Raw genomic sequence first — 10656 nt, 5'->3', positions numbered from 1 at the left:
GGCGCGGGTCGCCAGGCGGGCGGGGGCGGCGGTGACGCAGGAGGCGGCGGGGGTCCGGCCCCGGCGTGCGGGGAGGGGGCTGCTCGGCGCGCTGCGGCGCGGGCCAATCAGGACGCGCGGTTGTTCCGGCCGAGGGGAGAGCGGGGGCTGCAGGTTTCCTCCGGCGGGGCGCGGCGCCGCCTGCCGAATTCCCAGTGAGCGTGCAGAGCCCGCTGGCGTCTCCGGGTGCGCCTGCCCTTCTCGGCTTTCCTCAGCGGCTCCCCCGCCCCTTCGAGGTCCGTCCCCTTCTCCGACCCAGACGCGGCTCCGGCGGCGCTTGACCTCCTCTTCGGGCTTCTCGGCTCTGGCCGCAGCGCTCCTCGCCGGGGCGCTCGCTCCTCACCTGGTGTCCGGGGGCCCTGCGGGGGCGGCGCCGCCGGAGGCGCCTCACCCCGGGCCCGCGGCGGTAATGCCGCTGCAGCCCTTGCGGCCGGGCAGGCAGCTGGCGGCGGCTGAAGCCGGAACCGGAGCGAGCTCGCCGCTGGCCGGGACGCCGCCCTGGCCTGCCCTTGGTGGCCGCGGGACGCCGGGGTCCGGCGCGGCATGAGGAGGAGACTGCGCGCCAGCGAGCACCCAGCTCCTCGGCCCCCAGGGCCCCCGCCGGCCCCCGCGCATTGCGCGCTCCGGCTGCAGCCCCGGCGCCCACGCTAGCCCCGCGCAGGCACGAGACGCTGCGGCCCGGAGGAGGCGGCGGCGCAGGCCTGTGGAGCGGACGCGGGTGGTCGGGACCCTGAGCGCGGGGCTTCGCGTCTTGCACCCCGCCGGAGCGGCCGGGGAGCCCGGGCGTGCTGCGGTTTGCCACCCCTCTACGAAGGGGCCCGCGGCGCGCAGCCTGCACCTCTCCCACCTGCAGTCCCTCCTCCAGCCGCTGCCCGGCCCGGCGGAGAAGACGCGCGTCCTCGCCCTTCCTCGGCCTCGTCAGGTCCTCCCCTCTCGGGACCCCCGCACCGCGTCCCCTCTCCTGCCTCCACCCCGCCCTCCTCGCCCTCCGCCGCCTCCACTCCCCCGACTCTCCGCCCTCCCATTCATTCTGTCCACTCCCATTTCCTCCTTCCCGCTGGGGCCCTGTCCCCGGAGCCTCCCCGTGAGGACCCCGCTGCAGTCTCGGGGTGCTTAGCACATTCATGGAAGTTTAGGGCCTGGCCAGTGGCCCCGAGTCCGGCCTGAGAGCGCAGCCCGAGCTGCTGGCCGGGAAGAGGAAGATGTCTGCGCTCAGGCGGATGATGCGGGTCTCCAATCGCTCCCTCCTCGCCTTCATCTTCTTCTTCTCCCTCTCCTCGTCTTGTCTTTACTTCATCTATGTGGCTCCAGGCATCGGTAAGCACCGAGACACACCCTCACCTCCCGTGGTCACAGCAAAGGAAACGCAGGGTGTTAGGATGTTGCTTCTGGGATTTGGAAGCTGTTTGAACAGGGGCCCGCAGAAAGCATTTTATTTGAAATGTTATTTCAGATATGTCAGATAAACTGCTTCTGGGCATGGCTTTGGTTTGTGAGTTTTGTTAATACACATTTAAATAACTTAAAAGATTGCATTAAATGGACATGGTAAAATCGGGTGTGATGGGCCAGGATGCCCTGGTCGCTTTCTTGAGTATTTATGACAGGTTTATCCATTTAAAATCAAGTTCTTAAGCTTAAACCCAGTGCTTAATCGTAGTTTTATTTAGTCATCTTCAGGTATAACTGGTTGTAAAAATGTGACGGAGAAACCAACAGCAGGGAATGAGTTCAAGAATGTTCATTCTAGGTCACTTTTTTAGAATGGGGTCAGTGAACCCATTTGTGGCATACTTCAAGAATTTTTAGGGGTTGAGTTGTCTTGTAAAGACAATGTTCTATTATTTAGTCTGGCTGGATCTGCTTTTCAAGGGTAGGGTATCTCTGCTACCTGTTAGGATGGCATCTGAGATAAAATAGTGATTAAAATAACAATTATGTAAAGCCATTTGTAGTTTAAAATTTTAACCTTCTGTTTATTATTTTTTGGCCTTTGGTCCAAAATGCACTTTTGTGTAATCTACTGGAATTGGCTTCTTGATTAAATATCTTAATTCCTCACTCCCCTTTTGTTGAAAAGGAGCCAATGTGGCATTCTTCTTTTTTTAAAAAAATTACGAATATTCATGAGATACAACGCCAATTGTCACCCCTCGTGCCCATGGTGTGAGAGCCAGATTCATACTGGGGGAATACCCATTACCGGAAATTACTTTTGTGCCCCGTGTCCCCACCCAGTTATCCCTCAGCGTCCCTCCCACTCCACCCCACACTCCACTTTGTAGCCCTAGGAATGTTCCCTCCCTCTGTAAGACCACCGCACTACTGTGGTCTGTCTTTCCTTCCTTCCTTTCTCTCTTAGCTCCCACATATGAGTGAGCACATACAGTATTTATCCCTCTGTGGTTTGCTTATTTCAGTCAACATAAGTTTTCTCCAGGTTCATCCATGTTGTTGCAAATGGGAGTATTTCATTCTTTTTTATGGCAGAGTAGTATTCCATAGTGTATATATACCACAGTTTCCTTATCCAATCATCCCTTGACGGACATTTAGGTTGGTTCCATATCTTGGCTGTTGTAAACAGAGCTGCGATGAATATGGGACTGCAGGTATGTCTTCTATGTGATAATTTCCATTTCTCTGGATATATACCCAGAAAGGGGGCTGCTGGGTCGTATGGAAGATCTATCTGTAGTTGTTGGAGAAACCTCCATACTGTTTTCCATAGTGGTTGTACTAATTTACAGTCCCACCAACAGTGCAGGAATGAGGCATTATCCTAATAAGTGAAAAATAGGAACTTCGTATGGATATTAAAATAAATCATATTTACAAAACTTTTGAGTTTTCTTGGTTATTATGTATTTCATGTTAAGTTACTTAGTAACAGTGGGCATCTCCTATCATTTCTTGTTAGATACTAGTCTTTTGAGCCAGTGCTGTTTCTCCTGTTAGCTAAAAATGTAATGCCTCTTACAGAATGAAAACACCTACAGAATTTTGAGATGGAGTTGTTATAAGGGCATTGTCTTGGGTGTAATAGATTATTGTAATGAATTGCAGGGGAGAAGGAAAAAGCAAACCTCATCTAGACTGTTTCATTTCTCAAAACAAAAGTACCATGAGACTTTCTTTATTGAATTTTTGGATACAACTAAGATGTATAAGCTCAGATAATGATTCTTGAAAAGACATAAATTGTTAAAACCTTGATATATCCCGAAATCAAAGTTTTAGGGTAAAGTTTGAGGAAGTATGAAAAGTATGAGTATTTTAACATTATTTTACTTTAATACAGTTTTTCCTTTAGGCTAAAAACAACCAATCACACAAGCACACTCACACACACTCATTCCTTGAAGCCTTTGGTAGAAATGACAGTGGTAGCTCAGTGTATTTGATATTAGGCAAGATATTCAGCAGAGGCTTTTCTTAAGACCTTTTGCCATTTTGAATGTCTTATAAATTAAGTCCTCATTCTGTAGCAGTTTTTACTTTCTCATGTAACTCTTTAACGGTTGGACATCTTCGGGGATATTATTTTACCAGGCATTTAACTTTGAAAGATTTTGGAGAAAAAGTTTTTTTGTACTTAGATAACAGTTTTCCTGCTTTCTTGGTATTTTGAATAACATGTTAAAGTTATATTACTCAGAAAGCTAACCAAAGGAAAATAGAATTCCAGCTTTTTTTTTTTTTTTTTTTTTAAAAGGTGACTGGTAAGGGGATCTTAACCCTTGACTTGGTGTTGTCAGCATCACACTCTCCCAAGTGAGCTAACTGGCCATCCCTATATAGGATCCGAACCCGGGCCTTGGTGTTATCAGCACCACACTCTCCCGAGTGAGCTACTGGCCAGCCCAGAATTCCAGCTTTTATTTGATAATCATCCTTTTCTTTGGTTAGTGCATTATTATCTATAGACTCTTAAGATTCAGTTGATGTGGTATGCTAATACGTTTTTCTTATTTGAAGGCTTAATGTTTGCCATGGAACAGTTACTGTTTTAATGTCATAAAAATTTTGGCAGTTGTCTTACAGGCATTTAGGTTGATATGGTTTAAACTGCTCTGTTTTTGTGGTTTTATTAATTTTAATTTTAAAAAGTTCATTAAAGCCAATAAGAAAAGTAAAAACAAAACTTATAAAATGCTATGAATTTGTTAAACTGAATCGATTTCCAGAATCCTGCACCATTTTGCAACAGTAAAAGTCTGTTTATATTTTATATCTTTAAGTATTGGGTAGCAATTTTTCAGAATTCAAATTTTTGCTTGAAATCTCAAATTTTATCATTGGCAGCAAATACTGTCAGTTTTTCTTGAGGTGATAAGCTCACTTCGTTTTTGAGAAAACGTAGGTCAGTCACTCAAGTCTTAAAAACTGTAGTTTGTCAGTTTTTTCAAGTAAAAATGAAGTCCCATGAAAAATGTGGCTAGTTGAATTCATCGTGCAGCAATCAGTTGCACAGATGCTTTCTCTTGAGACAACCGTGTACTTTGGTATGCAGCAGAAATGCTTTATGCGTGCTTTCCATTTCATCACAGATTTCTTACTTATGAGATATATCCGAAACTGACTAGTTCTGATAACTAGTTTTCATTATATATACATAGATTCTTCTCGAAATAATTCATATTTTAGCCTGAATTATATCTTGGGGCAAAACTTTCTTATGGCTAAAATACGTGGTGTGTGAGTACTTTTTGTTTGTCTTAGTAAATGTTTCCAATCACTTCTGTTAAGAAGTCTTTATTAAACCCACCACATCAACCTGTTTAGTAGACTTCAGTTATATTTCCCTACCTTTTCTGTGCCAAGACATGTTTGTCATGGGCAGTCCTTCTATCACTATTATTCTAAGTTACTCTTCTTTGGTCCATGTGTGTTCCTTCATCCCTCCCTCTATCCCTTCTATACCACACAGTTGTAGACAGCATAGTCTTAGTTTCCAGTGTTTTCTGATGTTGCTCAGCATTTTCTGGGCTATTTGGATCTTATTCTACAATGAGTTGCAGAGAACTCAAAGCTCATTATTTTAAGAATAACTTGAAACATTTTCCCTGAAATTTCTAAGTCATGCAGGAAACATATTATGAACTGAGGAAAACTGGACCACCACAGCACAGGAATTTCACAGACAAATTGCCTAGCCCACCCAATAGAGGCAGGAGCCGTGTTTCTCATTCTGGATCTCCCTTTGTGCATAATTGCAAAAAGATGAGAGCAATTTCTCTCTAAGGTTTTGACCTGGCTAGATTGAAAATGGAATTCTATTTAATAGGAAACCGTTTCCAGTATAACTTCCAACACAGCATAGTCATTTTTTTGTTGTCATATCAAAGGAGAAGATGACCTGACTTATGTATTGATTCAGCTGACATAAATGGAGCACCCAAGAGAGGCTAAACATTGGGGCACAGAAGATAGATGACTAAGACTCAGTTTCTTCCCTCATGGTACAGTGGGATGAACCCCATAAAAGACCTGTATCAAGCCCTGGGAAGGCATATGGTGGGGAAGGAGGGCTGGCTAAAGATTTCCAGAGGAGCTAGTGGTTGGAGCGGGCCATTGAAGATGGTTAGGACTTAACTGCACCAAGCAAAGGGATTCTTGTTAGAGGGAACAGCATGAGCAAAAGTTCTAGAAAACCTATCTGGCTACTACTTAGGGTGGCAGATGGTGCAGATAGGGAAAGGTCTCCATGGCTCCACTGCTCAGCCCTAGTGTTCAGGTGCTTGACGTTTCTCGAATTCTTGACAGAAGCTGGTCTTGGCTCACATAGCTTTACAAAGCTCTCTGTGATTAACAGAGAAATTGATAAGTCTGTAATCACTGGGACAATATTGTGGGGAGATTGCATAACTTCTCTGGGAATGGGAGGTCCATTTGACTCACCAGATGCCCTGACCTTTCCTAGACAGGCTGACGTTTTGTTCTTTGGGTAGAGGTGGAATTTGGTCAGGCCACTTTGGTCTGAGTTTTCATGGGCCCTTTGAGGAATTACCTGGCCATGTGCTTTGATATTGGGTCTCTAGGGTTTGTGCCCATCTGGGAATGGTGGAGTTGGTGGTAAAGGGTGGTCAGGGTATAGGGGTGTATGTGCAATCATGTGTTATGGCAGAGGTGGCTTAGTTATGTCCTTGCTCAAAGCCACCTGACAGTTTGGCCGGGTTTCTCCCTAGGCTAGCTCAGAAGGTAGCTAGTTGTCCTGCAGCATTTTTAATCACAGACCTTTAGCCTCCTGACCCTGGCTGAGTGAACCTGGCTGTGTTCTACTGCGCTGTTGTAGTCTGCTTTGTGTTTCAAAGGTCCTTTTGGTTTTTTCCTCACCCAAGGGTTCTGATCTACATGGCTTCTTTTGGGGTTCTTCTGAGTTGGGCCACAGTGTTGGGCATCTTTCTTTTGGGCCTCCCTTACTGGCCACCTGTTCCATGCTATTTTTGTCCTGTGAGTAGCAGGAAACATCAGAATTTTTGAAAAGGGAATGATGCAATCTTGTGTCAGAGTGATCCTTTTAGTTTGAAGGACAGGTTATAGGGGGCAGAGCTAGTGGCAGGGAGATCAGGTAGGAAGTTATTGCAGTAGCTTACACAATAGAAGATTAGAACTGGCTCAGGGTTGGTGGTTGCATCATGGCAGAGCCAAGAGGATATGATTAGTGGGATTGAAGGAAAGGGAGAAACTTTAAGATGATGCTTGGATTCTAACTTAGACAACCAGGTGGTAAGTAGTAGGGAATAAAGAAAGGTACATCCTTTGAGGGGCTAGTTTGGATTTAGAGAAATTGAGTTGGGATACCTGTGGAATATCTAGGAAGAATTTGTCAGTAGGTAGGTAGATGGAAATAAGAGCTGGGAGCCCAGGAGAGAGATTTGCGTGTCTTCAGCATATAGGTGAGTTGTACTTACCTACTTCTTCCCCAACACACCTGAGCAATAAAACTCCTGCAAGTGGAAGTGACTCACTAAATTAGTTACTCATAAACCTGGAGTCAGAGTGTTAAACCAGAATACGGAGGAGGCCCCAGTGTAGTTTGAAAGTATCTCATGAGGCTCTGTTACCCTTTTCACTCCCCAGCCTTTGTTATAAAGGAGTCAGTAGGTCCAGTCCACACTCAAGGGGATGGGCAGGCTTCCTTAGAGACTGCCTACCTCAGTCAGGTGGCCATTCTTGAGTAGCATATGTAACTCAGCTATATAGTTTCATAGTAAATTAATCTAAATCCTGTGGCCTTGTGGGAAATTAGGTAATTTTGAAGGGAAACTTGATTCATTGAAATCTGGCAATGCTAAATGCCATTCTCCACCTTAGTCTTCTATGAATAAATTTGAGGTCTTTTAAACAATGTGGCAGAATGAGGTAGTGATGTGTTTATTCTGCAGCAGTATTTATCATTACTGCCTTTTAGTGTTTACTAAAGATAAAAATAGCCATGCCTGTGGTTATTTTTAAAAGAGAAACTCTTAACCCAGGTTCCTAGTCTCTGTGTATGAGAGGTATTTTAGACACTGTTTGGAATTTGGTTGGTAACAGAATGTATTTTGTTTTTGAGGTGGTGTTATATATGGTTGTTAATTTCCTAACCCGCCTTATGAAAAGCCTGTTTATTACAGGCTGTCCTCCAGGGCTTGTCAGGGCATTTGTCCTTCTAGACTTCATGCTTGGGTGGTTCCAGCTGTGGCTGCTCATCTCTCAACCAGGGCCCCTGTGTTTGTTCCTTTGTCAAAAGGTCTAAGGCCATGGGAACCTTGTATACAGAGGCATTGGTGTCTCTGAGTCAAAGCGGTGGGCAAAGAAGCCCCAGGAGTAAAATATCAAAGGTAGCCCACTGCTGTGTCTGCTGCTGGAGCTCCACGGAATCTTCCCTGCCACACTCCCAGCCCCACTGCCATTAGGGCTAGCCTTGTTTGTGAAGAAAGAGAAGGCAAAACAAGCTCCAGAAGATTGTCATTTGCCCAAAGTCTCACACATCATTGTTGGAAGAGCTGAAATATATACCATGGGAAAGCTGACTCTGTCATGACTGAGCCGAAGGGACTGATCATTTTTGCCCCGGGAAATTGAAGAGTTGGAGGAAATATGAGCTCTCTCTTCTTCAGTTAGAAGGGATACCATAGAAGAAAGATGACCCTTTTTAAAAAAAAAAAAAAAAAAAAAACTTTAGTAGTGAGGGTAATTACAGTGAGGAAGGAAGATTTTAGACTTACTGTAAAGAAGAAACAACAAAAAACCACGCCAGCGTTGTAACTGACCTGCAATCTGTGAAATAAGTGGCCTTATAAGCTCTCCTTTTCTTACATGTTTTCAGGTGAGGGTGGATGATCACCTGTTAAGGCTGGAGGATGCTTTGCTTGGGAGACTGGAGAGACATCTAATAAGACTCTTGCTCTGTGTTGTGCACTTAAACTGCAGCGCCCTGGCTACCCTGGCAGGGGGCAGACCTGCTCCTCTACCTGTCTTCCCCCACTCCGCCCACATTGCCTTTTGTGACTCCTTTTAAGCCTACCTTTCATGTTTGTTTTAACCTGAGTAGCAATGTGGAGGTGGGTGGGGAGGCCTAGGTGAAAAGAATGGGAGGAGGTACATTGCAGAGTGATTTTTCTAGAGCTTGGGTTTCCTAGGTCACATTTGGGAGTTCATCAGGCTTTGTGTGTTTACAGTATTCTCCTTGCCCCCTTGGACCAAGCTGGCTTTTGTCACCGCTGCCTGAGCCTGCAGTTTGCCAGTTTAAGCAAAGCAGCATGTCCCTGTTCTCTTTCATTCCTCTTTTTCTTCTTGTTCCTCTGAATCTTTTCTTTTTTTCTTTTTAACTCCTGGATAACACATGATTTCAGTGATACTGAAATCATGTTACATATATTGCCTTCCTAATAAGTTAATTGCTCAGAAATTATGACTTCCAATTATAGTGCAATTTCCAGCTTGACTCATAGGAAGAGAAATTGGGCTTTATTTTCATTTGTATCAAGAGACTAAAGGTAGAGAATTATAAGGTGCCTTTGTGTACTGATTTGAAAATATGTTCTGGTATTAGTTTTTTTTTTTTGAAATTCATTTCCCACCCAGTGTCCCCTTCTCTGCTTCTTATTTTAGCATCATTTTCCTTACATGAATAAGTAAGTTGAAATTCTGAAAGGCATTTTAGTTGTGAAAACAGAAGGAAACTGGGGATGATTGTAAAACATAGAGTTTAAATAGTTCTCACTTTAATTTTTCTTATTCGATATATTTCTTAAGTGGATGCATATTTATTTCACATTCACCTTATGTACTCCGATATCACTAATTTTCAATAATTTTATGTTTCCTGGGCATGCTTATTTTTGGTTTAGTGTTTTAGTCTGTAATGTCATTGAGTTTCCTGATTAGATTTTAAAAATCTGTTTAATTGCCTGTATTTTTTCCTTCCCTGATTCCCTCATTTCCTCCTGATTCTGCTTTTCCCCAAAGTGGGTCGTAGATCTCCTGGGGCTCCTGTCATACTTTCAAGAAGCTTTTTTAAGTGGATAGCATAGTGAATTAACAAATGACGGGACTGATAGCTATCTTTCGTTAGGTAGTGCTTTCATATTACTAGGTTCAGAGTCTACTTTTTGAATTATCAGCTACATTTAAATTAGGCAGGACTAGTGATCTGGTTGTTGCAAAAATACTCCTGGTGTTTTAGGCAGTTAGTGTCTCTTCAGGATCTTGGTTCTTTACAGAGGATCTCATGTGGCCCCTTAGTTTCTGGCACTGCTTGGTAAATGGCAGATACCCAAATAAAGACATGTCTCTACCTTGAACGTCTTTAATAGGACCATTGGAAAAGTTAATTTTTATTTAAAAATATTTCACTTTGAGTGTTCAAACACAGTCTCTAAAAATAACACTGTTAAATTTTGGAGTGAAAGTGGTAAATATACTGTTGAAAAGAATTCCTTGTTAATTTTCAGTATCCACATCTGCAAAGCTTGAGCTGTTGGTTAAGATCTGAAATAGATCTGTACTGTATGTTATCATTGTATTTGCTATTGCTTGATAAAATGGGACTCTGAACACGGAATTTTTTCATGCTCTGTATTCATTAGTCAGTCCATAACTTACTTGAATGGTGGAAAGGAGGGTATTATAGGTTGGTAATTACTTGCACTGCTGATTTTCTTGAGCCCATACCTGGCTTTGAATTAATATCACCATGGTAAAATACTGTTTAAATAGTGCTTTGATATAAAAGGAATTGTTTGTTTAACAGCCTGGCACAGCCTCGGAGTTTATTTTTTGTTTTTAATCCAAGCAACATGTTAGTCCTAGGCAAGGTGTGAACAATATTTCATATGTAGCCTGGCCTAATCCTGGGATTTACACCATTATTATTGGAGGTAATATATTTTCTTTTACCAGCATGGATGAGTAATTTTGGGAGATTTATTGATCTAGGGATTAGATGCGGAAAGAAGATAACTTTTCAGCATCCAAAACATATTTAGAAGATTATTGTGACTTCTTAGAAATTCAGATACCTGCTTCACATATCTGTAGTTAATGTCAAGGGACATATATAGTGGTATTTTGCTTTTTTCCATAGTGTTTATTTCTTTATATGTTTTGTAGATAATATGTAATTTTTAA

The 10656-nt window shown here is 43.6% G+C and overlaps 1 protein-coding gene across 2 annotated transcripts in view; it reads left to right on the top strand.

Annotated features, from left to right (window-relative positions):
- The first annotated feature begins 749 nt into the window (after positions 1–749).
- Positions 750–10656, top strand: part of B4GALT6 (beta-1,4-galactosyltransferase 6) — a 62984-nt gene continuing 53077 nt past the window's right edge. For both annotated transcript variants that reach the window (XM_063077211.1, XM_063077210.1), the window contains exon 1: positions 750–1356. In XM_063077211.1, coding sequence (XP_062933281.1) covers positions 1242–1356 — 115 coding nt within the window. In that variant the 5' untranslated portion in view covers positions 750–1241. The remainder of the gene's footprint in view (positions 1357–10656) is intronic.

Source organism: Cynocephalus volans, chromosome 13 (assembly GCF_027409185.1).
Source record: "Cynocephalus volans isolate mCynVol1 chromosome 13, mCynVol1.pri, whole genome shotgun sequence".
NCBI classification, from domain to species: Eukaryota; Metazoa; Chordata; class Mammalia; order Dermoptera; family Cynocephalidae; genus Cynocephalus; species Cynocephalus volans.
Note: the sequence above shows the minus strand (reverse complement) of the source record. Positions and strands in the feature narration are given on the sequence as shown.